This window comes from Toxoplasma gondii, chromosome VIIa (genome assembly GCF_000006565.2).
Source record: "Toxoplasma gondii ME49 chromosome VIIa, whole genome shotgun sequence".
NCBI classification, from domain to species: Eukaryota; Apicomplexa; class Conoidasida; order Eucoccidiorida; family Sarcocystidae; genus Toxoplasma; species Toxoplasma gondii.
This window is the reverse complement of record NC_031474.1, coordinates 3,545,311-3,567,177: the sequence shown is the minus strand read 5'-3', so window position 1 is coordinate 3,567,177 and position 21,867 is coordinate 3,545,311. Positions and strand designations below refer to the sequence as shown.

Below are 21,867 nucleotides of genomic sequence, written 5' to 3'. Positions count from 1 at the left end.
AAAAAGACAAAGAAGCTCTGAAAAAAAACAATTTCCATTTGACGAGAAAAGTCCGCCTTCGCACCTCGTGAGTCTCGTCGTGCATGCGCAGGGCCAGCGGTATCGGGCGTGACTGCATTTTTTTCAGCGCATGCATGTCCTCAACACCCGTTATTTGCGTTTTCGTGAAGATTTACAACTTTTTTTTCTGTCTATATGTTTCTCTTGATATTAGATGCAAAACGACCAGGAGTCGCGATCCGGTTACTTTCGTTCCTTTTTCTGTGTCGTTTTCCTTTTGTATCGGTCCTCAGTGGCGGCGTCTGCATGCGAGAACTCAGGAAAGGCTCTCGTGTTGGCTCTCAAGAAAAGAAGGCGAGTCTCTCAAGAAAACTGCGAAAATGTTTCTCGTCTCAGATGGTGCCTCTGCGGCGAAGAAAAGAACTTCTTCTTCCGTCTTCTGCCTTCCGTCGTCTCGCTGTTCCGTCTCCTTCGGAAGCCTCGACGCCGGACTCGTCTCCTTCACGCGCTCCGTCCAGGCTCATCCCTTCAACCAGAAAGTAAAGAAACCTGAAAAGAACGAGTGTCGAAAGCGACAAATGCCGACGACGAGACAGCGCTTGCGTGTAGAAGGATGGAAGAGACGCGAGAAGCGGAGAACGGAGAAAAACGCGTGAAAGAAAAAGAAAAGGAGCGACTGAAGCCGTCACAAAGAGAGACAAAGAGAGACAAAGAGAGACAGAGAGAGAGAGAGAGAGCGGCAGAGAAGGACGCGTACCAGACGAGAGAAAATCAACACAAAGGGGAAATTGCTGAGCGGAAGTGAACTTGCGAAAAAAGAAAACGAGAAATAAACAACGAAAAGAGAAGCACGGAGAAAGAAAGGCGTCGTCAAAAAAAAGCAAAAAAAGAAACCCAGCACAAACACGTAACCAATTTGCTTCAAAGGAACTGCGAAAACTTTCAGGATAACAGGCTCACAAACATATATATATATATATATACATTCATTATTACCAATATATATATATATATATACTTATATCGATAAATAGGTACTTGTTTATGCACAACGTCACACGCAGACGCAGACGTACAAGCATACGCGAATCGAATTTTTTTGTGTTTCTTCTGTGCTTTTGCAGGTTGTGATTCTCGTTTCTTTTGAAGATGCTTGCGAGTCTGAAGAGGCGACGTTCTCTCCCGCAGCTCTCGCAGAAGTGGAGAGAGAAGAACACAAGCAACACAGAGCCTCGAGGCAGCCGCGCGCTTCCTCTTCTTGTCCTTCTTCCTCTCCAGCTTCTTCATCCTCTCCTTTCCTGTGCTCTTCATCGTCTTCTTCTTCGCCGTCTTCATTGTCATCTTCTTCATGTGAAGCTCGGGAACTCGTCATGCGTCGTCTTGTAGAGCTGGTGAGTTCCGGCTGATCTGAAGCAGCGGAGGCACACGCGAGGTCCGATATCGAGGATTTTGTCTTTTCTGGATGGTCCTTCGGATCTCTTGCGTCTCGTGGCTTCCGCTTTTGAAGCGTCGCCGTTTTTTGTCTTCGGTTGTTCCCCAATTGTTTTTCTTCCTCCCCTCCGGTAACTGCGTGCACAGTCTCTGGAGAGCTGTGGACCTTCCGCGGCTTCCGGTTCTTTGTCTCTCCTTTCTTCTCTCGCTTCTGGCGCTCTCGTCTCCGCCTTCGTCGAAGATCTCTTGTTCTTCAGTGACTTTCCTCGGCAAGCCACTGCCTGTCATGCGAGCCTGTCGAGCTTCCCCTGACTTTGTCCTGTCGGAAAAAGTGAAGTGAAGCTTCGCAAAACGTTCCACCGTTCATCTCACGTATGTACACATCTCCGCTGAGTCGTATATATTCATATAAATATATATATATATATATGTACAGGTTCTGTGTAAGCGTTTGCTACGAATCTACAGGCATTTATGTATGTTTGTATATATATATATATATGTAAAATGCAGATTTTTTTGAATATTGTGAACGTTGCTCGTGTCTGTATCCAGTGGGCCTTCCTTGTGTGTGTATTTATATATTCCCAGTATGCACAAATGCGTATCTCTGAAAGTGTGATAGCCAAGGTGCCCGCATGTTTCTATGCACCTGTAAAACGAGATGGAATTTGACGCTCGACATTTTGGAACTGTCGCCATGCCCGCTTGCCGCCTCCGTTTGCTTGCAGGTCCGGGCTCGCAGCACAGGCGTTTTCCTCCACGACGTTTCGCTTGCGTCGTTTCTCTCGCTGCCTCTCCAGAAGTTTCTGTTTTCTCAACACGATGCCTGTCTTCTCTCCTGGACGGGAGCGTCGCCTCTCTGCGCCTCTCCTTTTCCCTGCCCTTCTCTCGCTCGAGCGACTGAAGGTCAAGCGGCGGAAGAGAGAGAACAAGCAACAAACGGCTTCCTTTGTTCGGACGTCTATCTGTCGGATGTCGCCACCGGCGGCAACGCAGCTGCGATGACGGCTGAGGAAGGAGGATCTCTCCTCATGCGTGTAAGGCGAAGTGGAAGAACTCCACGCTTGCGGTTTCTCCTGCCAGCCGAGAGGACGGTGTTCTTCTCTCTCTCTGTTCTCTCGCGCTGCGTTTTCCCCGAAACTCCTCCGTCTCTGTGACAGCTGGACGGAACCTGCTCTCCCCCCGCCTCGATCGTATCGGCGAAGGCGACCTGACCGTGCTCATAGAGACAGTCCGTGGAGTGGATTCGCGTTCACGAAAGAGAAGTTGCAGAATCGCCTCTCGCGTCGCTTCTCTTCGCCGAAGTCCATCAGTTTCCTTCTCATGTCCTTCGATCCATGGGATGCTGTGGCGTCTCGCCCAGCGCTGCGACTCCATGCTTCTCGGTCTGTTCTGTTTTTTCCGCGACTGCATGCAGGTCGACGGCTTTCTCTACCAGACGCTCGGAGTCGACACTCTCGCCTCTCTGCCGCATTCCGTGAAGAAAGGTGACGGATGTCCAAGCCGGACTTGCACTACAGAAAAACGACACAGTTTCGTCGCCTTCTCCAAACGGGCACAGCCCTGTTGCCATACACTTCTCCTCCGTGGACATACGTACACATAGACTTGCGTGCATTTATATATATATATATATATATGTAAGCAGAAATACATTCACACATATCAACCGCTCTATGTGTGCATGTATATATATATATATATATATGTATATATATATATATATATATATCTTGACGCATATAGGCAGACATGCATTTCTTGACGGATTCAGGTTGAAGAGGCGTTCTGTTCGATCGGTGTTTGCCTTTTGAACCGTCTTCTTTGGGTCTTTCAGCGCTGCCGTCCACCACGCGTTTCCTGCGCATTCCGCTTGCGCATCCAGCGGTGCTGCGTCACCAGCGCGCCTTGGAGCCTGAGCGACCCTCTCCCGACGCTGAAAGGAGTGTCAAAAGGGAAGGAAACCTTCGGAGAAAAAAGTCGCGCGCGTCGCAGCCTTCGAAGATGTTTCTTCATCTGCAGTACTGCCTCGGCGAAAAACTCGCGCCTCTCAGCTTCCTCTGCGCGCTGAAAAGTGAGGCACACACAGAGGGAATGTACATTTGTGTTGGCGTTTCACCTGGACATCAACGGAAACGAACTCAGTCGCCAGCTCCGGCCTTCTACAGGCACACGCAACGCTGTGCCTCCTAGACATGTACAGAATTTTATTTTCCTACAAATTCACGTAGATGCATTTAAATTAATTTAGATTTCTATTCGCGCGTTGACTCATAGATCATGGATCTACACATTTGTTCACATTTATATATAGAGGCGAGCTGCGAAGCGAATGCAGATTGTCTGGGTGTTTTTCTTTCCTCAGTGCCTTTTCCCGGCGTCGGCGACTCCGCATTCTCTCATCTTTCGACTCTGCGCGCGTCGCTCGAGCAGCTGCTTCGTGCAGCGAATTCGTCGGCGGCTTTTGTCGCCCTGACCGGCGTCTCAGCGCAGCATCGCCGCTATCTGTCTCCTTCGGCGGTGACGGGAGAGGCGGAAGAAGGCGAAGCAGACAGCATGCCTAGGGAAGCAGACGACAGCTTCCTCGCCTTTGAAGCTGACAGTCCTCAAGAGAAGGAAGGCAGGTCTCCGGGGGAGACGCGACAGGCAGGAAGTCGCGCCAGAGAGAACAACCCAGACGTCTGGCTGCCGAACTGGAACAAGCTGCTTGCGCGCCTGCGCCAAGCGGCTGAGCGTAGAAACAGGGACGAAGACGGAGAGGCAAGCCGCGCGACATCTCGGAGAAAACGCGCAGGAAACCTCCAGAGAAGTACCATTTCAGAAGCGTGTGACGATTCCGATGAATCGGAAGCGATTCTCGACGTCTCGATGGAAGAAGAAACCGACACAGAACAAGAGAGAGAACAAGGGGAAGGAGAGATGGAAGAAGAAAAACAGTTTCCTTTTCCGCGGTTGAAGGCGAGACTCGAAAGTGCAGCGTTGCGGCTGGCGTTCGGCGAGTTCGCCGAGGCGAGAAAAGGTGAAAGAGATGATCGGAGACAGGGGACAGAGAGAGAGAAGCTCGCAGATGAAATTATCCAGGTGCTCGGAAGCTACGGACTCGACATTCCTCTGAGTTTTGACGAGGACCAAAACTCTCTGCCTCACGTAAGGTCGTTGCTCATCCGTCTAGTGCTCTCTGTAGCTGTCTTACTAGGCTTGTGCCAGTCCTTCTAACCATCTATCCACCTTTGCGTACATATATATATATATACATATATATATATATATATATGTTTGTATGTCTGTGTGCATACATGGATGTATCGGTGTGTGTATAGCTGGTTGTGTGTGTGTGCGTGCAAAGGCGTTTGTGCCTTTTTGTTGTATCACTGTGTGTAGAACTTCGCTTTTCGGGGACGGGGAGTTCATCTTTTAAGTCTGCCTCTTTGTTCGCATGTCGTCGCGTCGTCGACTGGTTTCATCGACTTTCAGACCTTCTCTTCAGTGCAAATTCGCACGACCTACACGAGGATGCGCGCGCCGCAAGTCCCGCGTTCACTCTGCCTTCGATCTGTCCTTTTTCCTTCTTTTCAGGATGCGAAAAACGCTGTGAATCCGCCTTTCTCCTGGGTCGACCTCGATTCCGCCACTCCCTCCTCAAGTCGAGTAAGACAAAAACGAAAAGTCTCAGTTCTGTTGCGGATGCCTCTCTCCAATTCTGGATTTCTCCACGGCTCCCGAATAACCATTATCCATCTGTAAAAGTATATGCAGATACACACATCATATATATATATATATATATATATATTGGTAGAAGCATCAATATATGCTTGTTTGCATATACGTATATATATATATATATATATATATATATATGTTGATGCCTATTTTCATTCCCAGATGTGGGGGCGTCTTTCTTTTTATGTAATCTGACAAAAAAACCTCTGTATTTAGAGGGAACGCTTCGCCTGTGTTTATCGGTGAATCATCGCCGGGGTGCAGGTGGTGAGAGACGTGAACTGCAAAGCTCAGTCTGTGACGATGGAGTGACATGTCTGTTGAGTTGCCGAAACACAGTTTCAGCACCGCAAGTCTGGCAGGATGCTCACACGAAGTCAAAAGGCAAATGTGCAGAGTTTTTCGTTGTCTGATGTATCTCAGCCTTTGTTTGCAAATGTCTTGCCGCGCATCTGTAGCTCTTCGCATATATATATATATATATATATATATATATATATATATGTATACGCATTTATGTATGGACAGATAGATATATAGAGATGCATGAGTCGAAGGCAAGGGTAAAGGTTTACGTTGGCCAGACAACGAAAAACTCTGCACATGTGCCTTTTGACTTCGTGTGAGCAGCCTGCCAGACTTGCGGTGCTGAAACTATGTTTCGGCAAGTCTTTGCCCTCTGTTTCCTGTGCTTGTACTTTTTAGACAAGATTTTCTTCATGCAGAACTAGTATTTTGCGACCCCTCACGTCGGGATTGGCGCCGACATCGCTCGTGCACTTGTGAGAACAGGGGAAACGCATGTATCGACTTTAACATCGTGGCTTCACAAATGTTTGCTGTTTGGTGAAAATATGACAACCGCACCCGTTCGTTTTTTCAGTGATTCGCTGAGTCGAAGTTTGTCTTTTGCGTCTCCATTTCTCCTCAGCTGTCTGTGTTGACAATCGAGGGGGGCATTTTTCACCCGTCCGCGGTCGCCGCCGTTGTGCGCTGTCTCTCTGGGTGAGTAGAGGGCCGAAGAAAAAGACGTTCCGGAAGGAAGTGCAACTGGTTTCCTGCGTTCTGAATTCGGTGCTGGTTCTCGACTTGTTGCGCTCTCCTCCTCTGTCTCTCGACAGTCTTTGCAGAATTCCTCTATTTGTTCTTCCGAGGCGCTTTGCCTCTCCTTCTGTTCCTTTCGAAGTACCGTTCTCTCTCTCTGCTTCGTTGCCTTTGCTTTGCTGTCTGTCTATCGCGTCCTTCCTCGCTGGCGAAAGTGGCTTTCCTTCTCTTTCCATCTGTCCAAACTCTTCAACTTTGCTCCACTTTTCTTCTGTCCATCTTGCTTTTTCTCGTCGCAGTTCTTGTGCTTTCCTGTGCATGGCGCTTTCTTCGTCTTGCTAGGGCGGTCACTTTCGCTGTTCTCTGCATGTCCCTCCAGCTTCTCCGAGGGTCTCTCCTTGGTTCTTTCTCGCCTTCCTTTCCTCACCATATTTTCCGGTTCATGCCACCATACTTCAGCCCTCATGTCTCTTCCAGCAGTTCTCCCTCTTTTTTTCTTCCTCCTCATATCTACAGGATTATGTCGTTCTTCTACTTCTTTCCAGTCGTGCTTGCCGCTGCGTGTCTGTCTTTTCCTCACTCTGCCGTTTCATTGTCTTCTTTTTACTCTTTTTTGTGCGTTTCCTTTCGCCACTCGTCGCGATCACCAGTTGTCCTGCGGCTGAGGTCCACTTAATAGTTGGAATGTTGCATCTTTGGCGTTCGTCTTTTTTTCTTTCTATCTCTCTCGTTTTCTCTTCCGTCGTTTCCTTTTCGTTTGCTGCTCTGTCTCTCCTCCAACGCCTTTCGTCTCAGCGTGTTCTTCTTTCACTGCCTCTTCGTCCTGTCTTCTTCATCGATGAGCTTTCTTGTCTTCTCTCCAGCTGTCTGCGTCGCAAAATGCTGCGGCAGCGGCGCTCGCCCCCCGGGGAACGTGGAGATCCCGCAGGCGAGAAGGGAACCGAGACGCTCTCTTCTTCTCCGTCACCTTCTTCTTCCTTTTCTTCTCGTTCTCCCTGGTTTGCCGTCTCCACCTTTGGCGTTGCCGATGCCCCGACACTGTTTAAAGGCCTGCCGCACGGTAGGCCTCGAAAAAAGAAAAAAAAGATCGACTCTCATGAACCGCACCTGCCCAGTTCTCTCGACATGTCTCCATCTACACCGCCATGCATGCACTTCTGTAGTATTCGAATATCTCTGCCGTAACTGCAGGAAAACATCCACGTGCTTGCGTCGACACATACATGCCTGTTCCCTGCTAGACACCTTTGACATTATCTACAGACTTACATACATATATATATCTATATATATATATATATATAGATATATAAAGATATAGCTATATGATGCATATATATCATATATATATATATATATATGCCCATCTGAATGCGTGTGAAAAGTGTAGACGCGTCTACGCGAAGGTAGAGAGGTTTTTGTGGGCTGCTTAATGTCTGTGTGCATTTGGACGGCGAAGGACGGGGGGTTGTACAGAGCCGGTATTAGGCGCATGAATGTCACAGCTAGGCCATGTACTCTAGTTGTCACAGGATAAGAAGATATATTGTCTCTGTACAGATCATCCGCTCGCCAGCAGTGCTTAACTCAGGTGTTTGCGCTGTGTTTCCTTCGGGTGCTCCGCTGCCGGTCCTCGCAGGCGCAGTGGACTTAAGCAGTGACAGCAGTTGCCATTTTGTGGCTTTTCTCTCGACCGAGGACAACTGCGCGCATGCAGTGAGCCTTCGTTCGGTCAGTGCCGTCGACGCGGCCGCGTCGCTCCCTTAGAAAGCCTGAAAGCGTCGAGAAGGCGACAGAGGAACGAGGATGCACTCAAAAGAATCGAAGGAAAACTCGCAGATCTGAGACGCGCGCACCCCTCTGTTCTTGTCGAATTCCCCACCGCGTCTCCGTCCCCACCGCGTCTCCCTTTTTCACAGCGCCTCCGTTTCCAACTTCCTGTGTAGAGTTTCAAACGTCCCCGTCTCTTCGTTGGTGCTCTCCCCGTGCTCTCAGTTTCTGCAATCCTTGTTCGTTGCTGTTGCGTGAGAGTTCAGAGTCTTCGGAGACTCTCTCAAACAGTCACCTGTCTCTGTTGAACACGAATACTCTTCAGACGAAGCTTCAAATGTTTCGAAGTGTGTGCAGCGAGAGAGAAAAGGCGTACTCGCCCATGACAGAGAGAGTGGAAGCGCGATTTTGTAAAAAGAGAAACGCAATCGGTTTCCACCCTCTCTCGCTCTCCCCTCGACTCTTGGCGGCGACCTGTCACGACGTTCCGATGCCATCAAGTTCTGTTGACTCTCAGAGCCGAGAAGTCTGCCCGAGGGCCGCGTTTCAGGAATAACTGGTGGGTTCTTCTCTTTATCCAGTCTTCTACTGATCTACGCGTAGAGTCTGGTGGCACTTGTGTGAGGAAAGAGGCTTTAAGATGCTCCCTAGTCCCGAGAACCTTTGTTGCTCGGTTTCCTCGATAGTCACAGGTTGCAGATTCGTCGAAGGATTGGGAGGAAACGAATTCTCTCTGTGCTGCAGCCAACGAGAAAGAGATGTCGTCTTTCTCTGGAGCGCAGAAACGCCCTCCCCGACAAAATGGGTCTCCACGCGTTTTCGCAGATACCGCGGTACCACCACTTCCTTTCACCCAGTGTCAACTCGAGTGCACCGATGGGCATCCCTCAACCAAACTTAAAACCAAAATTAATCGCTGTGCGCTCGTGGTGCTTCACTTCTCAGTTCAAGGCGAACTCAAGTGGACCGAGCCGGCGTAACGGAAAGCCTTTTCCTCACCGCCAGCTACCTGCTTTCGACTTCACATGAAAAGAAACAAGTCGTTCGAAAGTCTCGCTTTAAACGCAAACAGCTGCGTCTCTGTTCGCGCAAGTGCACGCGAACGGATGTGCAGGTGTAACGCCTTATATTCGGAAAAAACAGTCACACCCCTCTGGTCGGTCCTTCGTAGACTCTGCGACACACACACACACACACGTCTCGCTCAGAGCAAGCGGACGCCAGAAGCCGCTTCCTTCCTTATCCTTAACTCTCAAGCGTCACTAGATTTTCTGTGACTTTTCTTCTCCAAGTGGAGTAAAGAGAGAACGAGGAATCCGAGACAAGCATTTTGGGGGATTTCGGAAGTTGACTCTGCCTCATTTTCCTTTTTACCGTTTTCCGGCATCCGCCCGCTTTTCTCTGTTCACGAAAGTGAGAACTGCTACACATCTTCTCTCTGTTCTTCTGGAACATGAGGGATGAGGTATCCGAGCTCGCCTTGCAGCGGCAAAGACTCTTTTTCGACTTTGAAAGGAAAATCGAGGAGCAGTCTGTCTGCCGGCAAGATGTTTAGATTCAGTCTTTTGTAGATCTCGAACCGATTAGGGTAAAAGTGATAAAGAATGTTCTCCTGACGTCGCGCCATGTGCACAAGATATCCGATCTTTACGCCCTGAAAGAGCGAAGAAACACAGATGGAAAGGAGCGAGAGAGATAAAGAGAAGGCAGGAGAGAAGAGAAAAGAGAAACAACTGTGGGGCAATGCAGTTCAGTTGCTTCATCAGTGCACGCACATGCAAAGCCGCTTTTGATCCTAGATTTACTTGGAGAAACTGCGGAATAAAAGAGGGAAGACACAGAGACTGAAGTACACAGCCGTCAGTACGCGTGCGTCTACACCGAAAAGAGAGGGAGAGAAGCAGAATGCAGACTTGGAGAGAGAGAGCGGTGAGGAGAAGAGAAGAGGTAATAAAGGAAGCGAGTAAGACAGAGATTAAGAGAGGAAGAACGAGGCTGCGACATCGACGTAGAGAGACGGAGAGAGGGAAGGAGAAGGAAGTAGAGAGAAAAAAGAGAGACAAGAGAGAGGAAGAGAGTGAGGATAGATGGAACGAAAGAGAAGGAGGGAAAAAGAGTAGACAGACATAGTGAGTTTAACGAGAGAAGCGGAAGACACAGCGAAAGGGATAGGAAACAGAGAACGTGACATCTTTTCTTACCTGAACCTCCTCGGGCTTGCACACGTTGGCAACGAAAGTAAAATCAGGAATGACAGTCCACGGAAACAATTGCTCGAGAGGCTGGCCGCGAAAAAGCATCCACCTTGAAAGAAGAGAAAAAAACCGAGGAGCGAAGACAACACAAAGGCAGAGAAGCAGCTGCACACATGTCTCTCCATTCGCATGCGTAAAAACGTCTGGGGAAAACTTCCTGGCAAACTGCTGCTGGTGTCTGCTTTTTTAATCAGACGCGTACATGCGAAACCACTACACTTCAAGACTCGACTTGTGCGACAAAGAGACGCCGAGATCCTTTGATGCCTGTTGCGCATGAGCGATGCAAGAACAACCTCAGACAGAAGTCGAAAGCGAGAATCACGTTCAGTGCGATGGCGCTGATGACGCAAGCTGCTCAGTCTAAATTTTCCTCGTTAATTCGCGTCGCGAAGCGAGAGATCCGAATCCTTCCCACCCCTCATCTGAGGAGACTCCTGGAGACAGCGAAACGTGTGGGGTGGTCGTACGCAAAAACTTCAGCGCGTCTCTTCATGAGCTCGACTGCGCATTCCGCAGTACTTATACACGGATTTCAGAAGATCTCAACACAAATTCATAGGCTTCTATTCACAGATTTCAGAAGCTCGAAACACAAGTTCCTAGGCTTCTATTCACAGATTTCAGAAGGTCTAAACACAAATTTCCAGGCTTCTATTCACAGATTTCAGAAGATCTCAACACAAGTTCCTAGGCTTCTATTCACAGATTCTCGATATCTATGCACAAGTTGCAACAAGCTCACACGCAAATAGCAAGAATTTCACACACAAGTGTGAAGATACTCAGACTAAAACGCAGGTCTGTTGCTACCCGACGAGAGTGGAGGTGATCGTAAAAGAAGACACTGATAGGTTTGCGTACACGCAAACAAAGATCGATAAAAATAAAGTGACAGCAATACACAGAAACGCCTATGTTTATATATATATATATATATATATATATATATATATATATTGTACCCATTCGCGCTAGGTCCCGAAGACGTCTGGATAGAAAGATGCGAAGGTATGTATTAGTGCACATGTACATATATATATATATATAGATATAGATATAGATATATAGATAGATAGATAGATAGAGAGAGAGAGAGAGAGAGAGAGAAAGATAGATAGATAGATATGCATGCATGCGGAATTGTAGAAATCGATCGCTTCGTGATGTGAGGACGTTTCCGCGAATGTATCGACGCGCGACTTTCGCTAAGTGGAGCTACAAGAGGAGAGGACAAGTGTGTCGTACCACCGCATAGCCTTGATAAGCTTCATCCAGGTGAAGTGCAGATACTGGAGAGGGTCACCCCAGGTAAGGCCTAAGCGATCGAGGACCGGTCGACGCCGAGGATGAAACTTCGCGTCGATGTCGCCGATACGAAACGCGTGGAGGTACTTCCCTAGAGGCATTCCCCACCACTCTCTCGGCCACAGAGACTCCGCAAACTCCGGCACCGAAGCGGAAGAAGAGGAAGAAGGAGAAGGAGGAGAAGAAGAGGAAGAAGAAGGAGGAGAAGGAGAGGAAGAAGGAGTAGGAGAGGAAGAAGAAGAAGGAGAGGAAGAAGAAGAAGGAAAGGAAGAAGAAGAAGGAGAGGAAGAAGGAGAGGCAGGCAGACTCGAGAAGGGAGAAAAGAGTTTTGGAAATGTTCGATGATCGGCTGTGGGAAATCGAGAGGAAGGGCAGGGACATGAGCAAGCGAGAGACTTCGTTCAACATTAGACAAAGAGAAGAAAGCGGTTTTCTGTCTCCAGAAAAAGGAGGTACACAGGAAACACACGCGCCTTCCACCTCGGCTACATATACATGCATTCACAAACAAACATGGGCATGTCTGAACAGAGAGATAGATGGGGATAGATAGAGATGTACGTAGAGAGATAAAAAGGGAGATGTATAGAGAGATAGCCTCTACTGGTTGCGGACGCCCATACAGATAGACACGAAAATAAATAAACGCTTTTATACGTCTCTCAATTGGCTGTGAGACCAAGACAATCTGGTTGACTGGTGGAAGCTCGCGACCGCCTCTCAGCAAACATGAGATTCCCCCCCAAAGTGTGCACGGTAGGCTTTCACGTCTGGAGATGCGGACACTAAGTCCAACACCTGAGAAAATCGACATTTTAAAAGATGAAGACATCGATGGATTTTTTCTTTGACGGAGCTATCCATGTGCGCATGCATGGCTTCCCTTGTAAAAACGCCACTCCAAAAACGGAAGTAGATTCGCTGGATTCGAAGAAGCAAGGAGGCAAATCGATGGAACGCCCATAAACATATAAAACGCGTCTTATCATCATATATGTATGAATGACGACACATTTATATATATATATATATATGTCTGTTTGCATATAAACATACACGACGATATGTGAATATATCCATGCGTGTACATATAAATATACAGGTGGTAAATAAAAAGACTGATACGCAGATGAGGAGAGAGTATGCAAGTAGAGACACCCGTGCATATATATATGTATATTCATATATATATATATATATGCATACTCATATATATATATATATATATATATATATGTATACTCATATATATATATATATATATATATATATATGTATACTCATATATATATATATATGTATACTCATATATATATATGTATACTCATATATATATATATATATATTCAGAAGTAGTAATACGAAGTGAATCGTGTGCCAGTCACAGAAAAATATAAGGGTGGCAGGGAACAGACAGTAAACGAACAAAGGGTCTTCTTCACAAGTGTTACCAGGCTAGCACATATCCATGTAGATAACCAGATGTGTATGCATATATATATATATATATATATATGTATACATAGCCATACATAGCCATACATACATATACATATGTATATATATACATATATAACTACATGTACATATATATATGTATATAAATGTTTTGAAGAAATGTGCAGTGCCTCTTGCACAGAATGACAGATGGACAAAAGGGCGAAAGGTTCGAAGTGAGTAACTAGGAAGAATTTTATTCAAATTTTTGTGGAGTTCTCACGTGATGGAATGCACCACCCTCTGGGTAGCACGTTGAACGTCAGCTGCTCTTCGCCTCCGATTTCGCGATGGACTCCTCGGTACATGTCCTGAAAAACAGAAGAAGCCGAAAGCCTGAAACGAGTGCAATCCGCACACGAATAGCATACAACATACATTTATAAACGTATATATACATATATATAAATATATAAATATATCTCTATATCTTTATATCTATATAGATAGATCGATAGATAGATAGATATGAATATGCGTATGTAAGTGTATATGTATGGGTGCAGAGCGGTACAGCAAGAATAGACGAGTACTGAGACGACGGCGGTCGCGAGAGAGATCGAGAGAGGACGCGTAGGAAACATCCCTCTTCCACATCGACACCCGAGACTTTTCGCGTTTGCTCAGGACCGGCCTCGGCTGCGTTACAGAGTACGAGTGTATTTCTCTTCACCAAGTCAAGTGTCTCCAAGCAACGTTTCTTCCTCGCACGGAGGACATACGTTGAAGTACTGCATGGCTTCGACGACGTCGTCGAAACTCCATTTGTCGAAAGCGTAGTGGAAGCCGCCCTCCGTTCTCCTGCGAGAGAAGAGCGTGTGAGGATACCTCAGAGCTCGGTCTGCTAAGAACGGCAGCGCTTTCTTCTCTTCAGAGGAAACTGCCTTTATTCCTTCTTTCTCCTCTTTCTCCGACCTCGACCGAGTCTTCTTCGCCTTCCGTCCCTTTCCTCTCTTTTTTGTCTGCGTCGCCTCCTCTGTCGGCACTGGTCCCCCAGTTGTCCTCGCGCTGCCTCCCGCCTCTCGGTCCTCGAAAGTCACCTGTTCTCCCCGCTCCCTTTCTTCGTTTATAAGCCGGTCCTGGAGAGCCTGCAGCTCCCAACGGAGACCGCGCCGCGGGGCGGGCACTCGCGCGGGCGGCGGCAAGGGAAACTCCGCAGGGGCAATCAAATGGTAGTACGGAGACACCTGAGGGGAGCAGACGAAACAGACAGAGCGAAAGGAGAGTGAGAAGCCGGAGAGAATCAACAGGAAGGCAGCGGCAACGAGAGTGGGGGAGAGAGGAAGAAGAAAACGACCAGAGAAAGCGGAGACGCCGAAGCAGGAAAGAGACGAAAGGAGTGGAGAATGGAGAGGAGCGGAGGAGAAAAAGAAGAAGAGGAGAAGGGAGAGGAAAGGAGCGAGGAAAAGAAAACCTCAGAAGAAGAAAAAAAAGCGAATGGAGAAAAACCTGTCGGGAAGAAAAGAAACACGGAAGAAGACAAGAAGAAAGCATGGTCAGAACAAAGGGCGGAAAGTGTAAAAGAGAAGAAGGGAGAGAAAAACAAACATTTCCTGAATTCTTTCTCAAACAAATGGAACAAACAACCTACTGGAAACGCCAGCCTCGGCTTTGCAGGATCTGCAGCACGAGTTGCGCCGCTCGACGCCGAAACAGATGCCTCTGCCGCCTCCTCAAAATCTACCACATCGGCCAGGAGATTGCGAAGTTCGTGAATATCCAGTTCCTCTACAAATGCCTTCTTTGCGTCCTTTTCTACATCTCCTCTCTCTCCGCTCATTTCTCTCTCTCCTCCCATTCCTCTTGTTTCTCTGTCTTGTGTCTCCTCGGTCTCCGTTCCGGTCTTCTCCGAACCGGCGCGTTCGCCTCCAGAACCGTCCTCGCCGGCTTCTGCTTGGGCGCGAAGTTCCTCGAAGGGCGCCGGCTCGACGAAGCCTGAGAAAGGAGGCCGGCGCCAAGTCTCGCAGGAACGAAAGAGCTGCAAAGCGCTGACGGTTTAATTTCCGTCGAAACTCAAACGCGGTCTCCGCAGCCACAAAGCCTTCCCGCGAACTCCAGAACAGACTTCCGCACGGGCCTCCGTTCACTCCCGCAAATCTTTCCACCCATGAAATATACACTTATATGTGTAAACATACAGTTGGAAACGGATGTGTGCATGGATACGTCCATTTGATGTGGACACATGCATACACATACAAACATACATATACATGCAAACATATACGTACAAACATATACAGACATACATATGCATACTTATACATATATATGCATACGTATACATACATATGCGCAAACATGCATACGCATACGTACATACATACACCTACGTACGTACATGTGCAAATATAAACATACATATGCATACATATACATATATATACATATACATACATGCATATGCATACATATACATACACCGGTAACATTTTTCAGTACCTTCGTCTTCAAGAGTTGCTGGGGGAAATCGGTCCTCGCTCTCTGTCGCGGTTTCCTCTCCAACCGTGTCGGCACTGTTTGTATGCGTTTTTTCGGGGCTCGACAGAACCTTTTCAACTCCGTCGATGGTGTGGACGGGGAACTCGACAGCAAGCAGCATCTGGACTGCATGCGGGAGAGCGAGGAACTTTCTTCCTCTGCGCAGCTCCGCAACAACTGCTCCCAGCGGATATCCCCAGAGATACTCTGGATAAGACGCGTTCGAAGGAATTTTGAAGAACCGAGGCGGCAAGTGGGTAGCCGGCAGACGGCTCGGCAACGCCGGCGACACCCGCGGGGGCTCGCGAGGCGGCGCGACGGCAGGCGATGGGTGCAGCGGGTCCAGGCTGACTTCGCCGGAGGGATTCACAGAAATCTCCTTTGGTCCAGAGCGTTTGTCCGCCTAAAAACAGCGAAGGAGGCGGTGCAGCGAGAGACTCCAGGCGCAGGACAGAAGCGCGACAGAGAAATAGCGAGAGAAGAGAACAGGGAGGTGAGAGACATCGCACCAAACATTCAGAGAGGCGAAGGAAAGCGAGGTACAGAGAAGAACGCAGACTTCAGAGAGACGAAGGAAAGCGGAACTGCAGAGAAGAGAGAGAGTGACTTTACAGAGAAGACAGGAAAGGCAGAGAAAGCAATAGGGAAGACGCACCAAGTAGGCAGCAAAGGCTTCGAGGAAAATGCTGAATTCCTTCTCTTCGTCTTCTGCACGCTCCGTGGGTTCCCAGGAGAATCCTACAGGCACAGACACCCAACTCGCAGGGAGCAGAGAAGGCAGCTGAAAGAAAGGAAGAGAAGGAAAAGCAAAAGTGGAAGGAAAGCGAGAGGCACAGAAGAGAACAAAACGGAGAGGAAGAGAGAAACAGAACGAACAACCCCCGTAGAGTGGAACGTGGAAAAGAAGGCAGACAACGAGCGAAATCGAGCGAAAGAAATTCCCACCAACTTTCTGGAGTTCGTCGGCAGCTGCGGGAAGATCTTCGACGAGAGTGTCTTTGTGTCGCCTCAAAAGGTCTTCCTGTCAAGAAGAAAAACGGGAACGTCCGGACAAGTTAAGCAGATCAATGTGAAGCGCGTGGAGACAGAAAATCGAGAGAAACATGACCAGACTGAGACGAGCGAAGCGCGACAGACTCATCAAACGCAACGATGAACAAGAGACACGAGAAGCGTCACGAAAAACTTCCCTTCTCCTCAACCTCTCCATTTTCTCCTCCCCTTCCCCTTCCCGGTCGCCTCCCCTCTCCCTTTTTGGGTCTCTTTCCCCTTGATCGCCGTTCCTTGCCTCTTCTTCCACGCTGTCCGCCTCTCGTTTTATCCCGCTCGATCGCACCTGCTCTCCAAGGGTGAGTCCGACCAGGTGTGGCGGCCAGGCGCGCGTCTCGCGTCTGTCGCGGAATTTCTCGAGAACCTGGTCCGCGTTTCCTTCTTCGTTCAGAAGAGCGCGCGCTGCAGCCTCTGTCGCTTCGTCCTCCTCCAGAGGGTCCCGACGCGAAGGCGGCGGCACTGCAAAGCCCCGCGGGGCCTTCGAAGGTCCGAAGTGAAGGTAGCAAGCTCGCACGAGCTCCACGGCGCGCACGAGCGACAGGTGGAACGTCGGCAGATGCCCGCCCGCAGACGCGACTTCTGAGGCAAAGACCGGCGAGAAAAGAGAAGTCGTGAACACAAAGAAGGCAAGAGGCAGAGAGAGAACGCGAGGAAGCCAGACGTGAGAAGGAATGGAAGGAGGGAAAGAGCGATGGAAGAGGAAGAGCGAGGGCAGAGAAAGAGAGAGAGAGATAGAAAAACAGACACGAGGAGAGAGACGAGAAGAAAGAGTGACAAAGAGCGAGACTGAGGAAGAGGGCAAGCGGCAACCGACAAGCGAGAAAGACGAGAGCCCAAGAGGAAGAGAAAAAGGAAAAATTCGATCGCATTTACGCCATAAAGAGTCATCTCCATCTACAAGATTCTAGATCCTTTCCAGAGCATCCGTGCAGTTGAAACTCACCAAGGTTGTCCCACTGAAAGAGTTTCAGTCTGTGAACAGGGACTTTCTTTTTCAAGAGGATTGCGGCGTCTTCTCCTCGAGTCTTGCTGGCGAGATGTCCGTCTCCGCTGCCCATAATGGAGAGGACACCCTCCCGGAGAAGCTTGATTTGCAGTCCGACCTGGAATCCCTTGTCTTCTTCTCTCTCTGCTTTTTTCTTCTCCTCTTCTCGTCGCCTCTCAGCTGCCGCGAACTCGCGAGCATCTCCCGCCGGCGCTCCTGCGGCCTCCGCATCATACGGAAAGCGGGTGTAAAACCTCAAGGAAGCCGCAGAAGAAGAAGGTTCCTCGTCTGTGCGTGAAGTTCTCAACGGTGTCTGTGTCTCCGTCTGCTGCGCGGGGTCTGGCGTGTGGGGTGTCTCTGAGGTGTCTCCGTGACCCTGGGGTTCCGGCGGGTCGAACGGGCCCGTTGGGCGCGGGGCGGGGCCGGGGCGAGGCCCGAGGGCGTCGGTGACGGTGGCGGCGGCGAGCGACTTGTGGGGTCGAACGGCGGCAGCCATGCGGCTCTGGGTGAATCCCGGTACGTAACGGTCGTCCGAGGGTCGACTGAAGCGGACGCCGAACTCGTAGCCGAGCAGAGCCTTCTCCATCTCAGCTGTGACGCCGGGGCGAAACTCGGTCTCCGTCTCTGCATCGTCCGAGACGGGATAATTGTGGAAATACTCAGGCAGAAAGTCCGCCGGCGAGGCCTGCGGCGCCGGAGCCGCAGCGGCGAGGCCGGACGTGCGCCGCGGCAGCCACGAGGCGGGCAAGGAGGCCCGGCAGCAGGCCGGAGAGAAGAGACGCGAGGAGACAGTGGAGACAGTGTGGGGCGGCGAGGGCGTCCGGGGGAAGGCGGGGAGGAGGAGGAAGGCGAGACGCCTCAGAGAGAAAGGCTTCGTGGAAGGGGAGAGGCAGGCCGGGCAAAGAGAAGAGGCGGAGAGACAGGCGGAGGCCCAGGAGAAGATCGAGTCCTGTTGAGGAAGGAGAGGAGGAAGGCGACGAGGTCGGGAAGAAGAGGACGAAGAAAACAGCCGATGGGGGTTGAGAGAAGAGACTGGAGAGGCGCGGAAGAAGACACGAGAGAGACAGCGAGAAGGCCTGACATGGCAGGTGCGAGAAGTTCGGTGAGCTGCGCCGAAGACAAAACGCGAAGCCTCAAGCGCAGAAGGTCGAGGGAAAATCGGAGAATCAAAACTCACACGCAAGACAAGACCCATGAGCAACAGAGACGCCCAACAAGCAGCCTTGGTGCCTCGGCGGCGAATTCTCTCGAAGCGACAACGCCTCTCGGATTCAAAGAAAGCAGTTCCTCTTTGTGTATCTCTTTCCGGGAAGTTTCTTTCCCTGTGCGTTCCGTTCTTTGTGCGTCTGTCTGATTCTCTTGAATCTGCAGGTTCCGTCTCGCGTCGACAACTCGCGAGCGAGAGCGCCGTCGCGTGGAGAGGTGTTTGTACATCGCAGCATACACTCGCGCATCCAGCAGCGAAAGGCGAGTGAAGCAATTTCCTGGGGGGAGGTTCCCTTTCCGCCGTGCGGTCTCGCTTTTTCCGCAGCCGAACTGTGAAAGCCGACGCAGTGGAGAGAGAAGGAAAGAGACATCGCGAGAAGGGAGGGCGCCAGGCGCCCCCAGGATTCCGGCGTCTCATCGTTTCTCCATGTCTCTTGAAAAGCAGGAGAGGGATTTCTGTTCCGTTTACGAGGATTCGGCAGTTTCTGCTGAGAAGCTTCTTGCGAAAAGAGTCTGCATCTCTGCACACTCGTGCTCTGAGCAATCGTCGCTTAAATCACCGCATTTTCAGAATATTTACTTCTCGGTTGGAAGCCAACTAATGCATCGAAAAGCTTTCGTCTCTTTGCGAAAAACAAAACAGAGAAGCCGAGGAAAGAGATTGGGGGGTGTTTGCCTTAGAAGGACGAGACAGATGTGCGTTCCTCTGGAACGCGTTGCAAAGGCGCCGTTGCATGCATCGAAACGACCTGTGTCTTGACGTTTTCACAGGGTCCGAAGAAAAGCGGTGAGAAGCGGAATAGTGGAAACAAATGAAACTTGACCAACGCATAGGTGTCAGTTCGTCATTCGGTGATCTTTAAGAATTGTGTTGAAGTGGACGACCTGCAACTATCGGCGAGTGTATGCGCAGACGGGAGAATGAACGGCGTTACATGGAGACCAACGGAATATGTAACAGTATGCAACAGTCGAGACGCTAATTCATTCATTGTCTTCCTCAGGAAACGTGTAAGGGTCTTGATGAGCTGCAAAAATCTGCGCCTTCCGAGGCACACTCAAGAGGGTCCTGTCTGTGTTAGGTGAAAACTTTGAAAGCGAAAGGGAAAGGCGAATTCAGTGTTCGAGCACAGAGATAAACCACACGCCATTCGAGGAAATCTTGAGAGCATTCTTACGCGACTTAGACGAGTAGAGAGGAGGTAACCCGTACACCCAGAGGGAGGAGAGAAACGTAGAGAAGTCCTTTCAGCATCGACCCTTCCAAGAACGTCTATGTTCAAGATTCAGGGTATAACGAATGGAACTTCACACAGTGGTAGTCTCCGGTCTTCTGTTAGTCTCCACGGACTACTTAGGTCTATTTGTCTCTCTTTACGTTCCTCGCGTCGGTGGCCGTCGATCTATTCATACAAACCTACATCCGAAGCGTAGGTCGATCTCTCGGTATCCACGACAGTGGATCTGATAGTGGACCGTGTATACGTGCTAGCATGCACTTCAAGAGAAAAGTATGGAATACAGAACAGGTGTGAAAAGGGACCGTGTCAAGTGCGTGGACACAAGAGCCTGTGTTGTGTGGCATCGAGCATCTGTCCGAAAAACCTTCGAATCGGAGGGATCTTTCAGATGATCTTCGATGTCGCTATCTAAAGGTTTCCAGCGAAAACTCCTTCAAGCTCACTGCATTGGAATGCTCAGCCAAGACCTTGTATGCTTCAGCATAGTCGTTTCAGGAAAGAAAGCTGGGGGAAAGCTTCTTTTTCCCGATTCAGAGGTGAACCGTCGCGAGACAGCTCGGTCCAGGATTCCCCACCACAGTCACTCCCAGGCTGCTTGACGTCTCACGCTCGGAAATGTACTGTTGAGAGCTTGGTATCTTCATGCCGTTATCTCCGATTTCGCCTCATCACATAGGTAAAGCAAATCAGATCGAAGGAACCGAGTCACCACAGTTTGCGTGCATCTGCTCGGAAAGAAATCACAACCTCCAGTACCTTCAATGAGACAGAAACTGTAAAACAGGAATTGCTTGCGTCGCACGTCACTGTGCGGGGCAGCGAGGAAATTCGCGAGTTCTGGAAAAAGACAGGTTTTTGTCGAAAACCTCAGTCGTACAAAAGCGAAAGCCTTCTGATCGTATGGTGCTCTTTCTTCCAACAAAACACGCAAAACACATTTGAGAACTCTCCAAGAAGAAAGCTTAAAGTTCTTCGGCATCGCCTCGCGAATTCCAACTCTCCACACGTTACAAGCGACCAGTTCCAGCTTATAAAATAACACACAAGTTTTCTCGGGATAGCCGTATTCCACGTTTTCTCCCCCATTCAACTCTACCGGCTGCATTTGTCTCAAGGCTTGTTCGCCGTGTTTGGTGGTGAGTGGAAAGGCACCTCACAACTTCACTGAAGCATCTCTTTCCATATGGGAAGATCTTCCGATTTTAGGAAGTGTGCCGCAGAAGCATTTGGGGGACTAAACGATAGAATACTCAAGCAGCATCCAAACAGTTCATGCTTGAAAAGCGCACGTCGCGATTCCGAGACACGGGTGCTGTATCAAACAGGTCCACGAGGAAGTCTCGGAAATGCCTATTCTCAGTTTGAGGACAAATACAGATAAATAATCGGCATCTGAGTAGTCGATCTCTCTCCCTGTTACTACGAGTGTTTACGGGGTTTTCGATCCACGGATTTCGCTTACAAGGAAGCCGATGTGGAATAACCGTAAAGTCGTCGGATGCAGCAGTCCAGCACGTTTTTTAGCATTCCTAAGCAGTCAACTGAGGTGAGTTTGAGTTTCAGCCAGCTGTCTTGGATGGAACTTTTCCTCATCAAGTACGGAACCGATCGGAGACGGAATTATGTTGCGCCGGTGCTGTTTCCCTGAAATTCTTTGTGCGCCGTGTCGAACACAGAGCTCCAGGGCTTTCTACAGCTTGTACACAACTGTTTGTTTTTCAGATGAAGCTGGATACGAGTGCACTTGACGCTGCTGACGCGGGGCGTTCATGAAAAGTGGCTTCTGGGACAGCAGACTTCCTCGATCGAAATCCCCAGTTTCCAGTCGAAAAGAACGGTGCCTTCCTGTGGGGACTTTCAATTCTTTCCTTGA

At 49.4% G+C, this 21,867-nt stretch overlaps 2 protein-coding genes across 2 annotated transcripts; one reads left to right on the top strand and one right to left on the bottom strand.

Annotated features, from left to right (window-relative positions):
- Nucleotides 1–83: 83 nt before the first annotated feature.
- On the top strand, nucleotides 84–7,968 carry TGME49_202170 (hypothetical protein; the record flags this gene model as incomplete). Its single annotated transcript, XM_018779192.1, has 10 exons — nucleotides 84–539; nucleotides 1,125–1,391; nucleotides 2,163–2,471; nucleotides 2,852–2,921; nucleotides 3,272–3,508; nucleotides 3,800–4,581; nucleotides 5,011–5,082; nucleotides 6,089–6,162; nucleotides 7,065–7,261; nucleotides 7,841–7,968. The coding sequence occupies 10 exons, from the start codon at nucleotides 84–86 to the stop codon at nucleotides 7,966–7,968; spliced, it is 2,592 nt and encodes an 863-aa protein (XP_018637416.1).
- A 132-nt stretch (nucleotides 7,969–8,100) lies between these two features.
- On the bottom strand, nucleotides 8,101–19,314 carry TGME49_202180 (hypothetical protein). Its single transcript, XM_002367463.2, has 11 exons — nucleotides 17,506–19,314; nucleotides 16,849–17,141; nucleotides 16,458–16,533; nucleotides 16,168–16,250; nucleotides 15,474–15,915; nucleotides 14,623–14,966; nucleotides 13,754–14,218; nucleotides 13,255–13,342; nucleotides 11,475–11,883; nucleotides 10,173–10,275; nucleotides 8,101–9,625 (listed from the first exon to the last, which is right to left on the bottom strand). The coding sequence occupies exons 1-11, from the start codon at nucleotides 19,169–19,171 to the stop codon at nucleotides 9,395–9,397; spliced, it is 4,200 nt and encodes a 1,399-aa protein (XP_002367504.2). The 5' UTR covers nucleotides 19,172–19,314; the 3' UTR covers nucleotides 8,101–9,394.
- Between the last annotated feature and the right edge of the window lie 2,553 nt (nucleotides 19,315–21,867).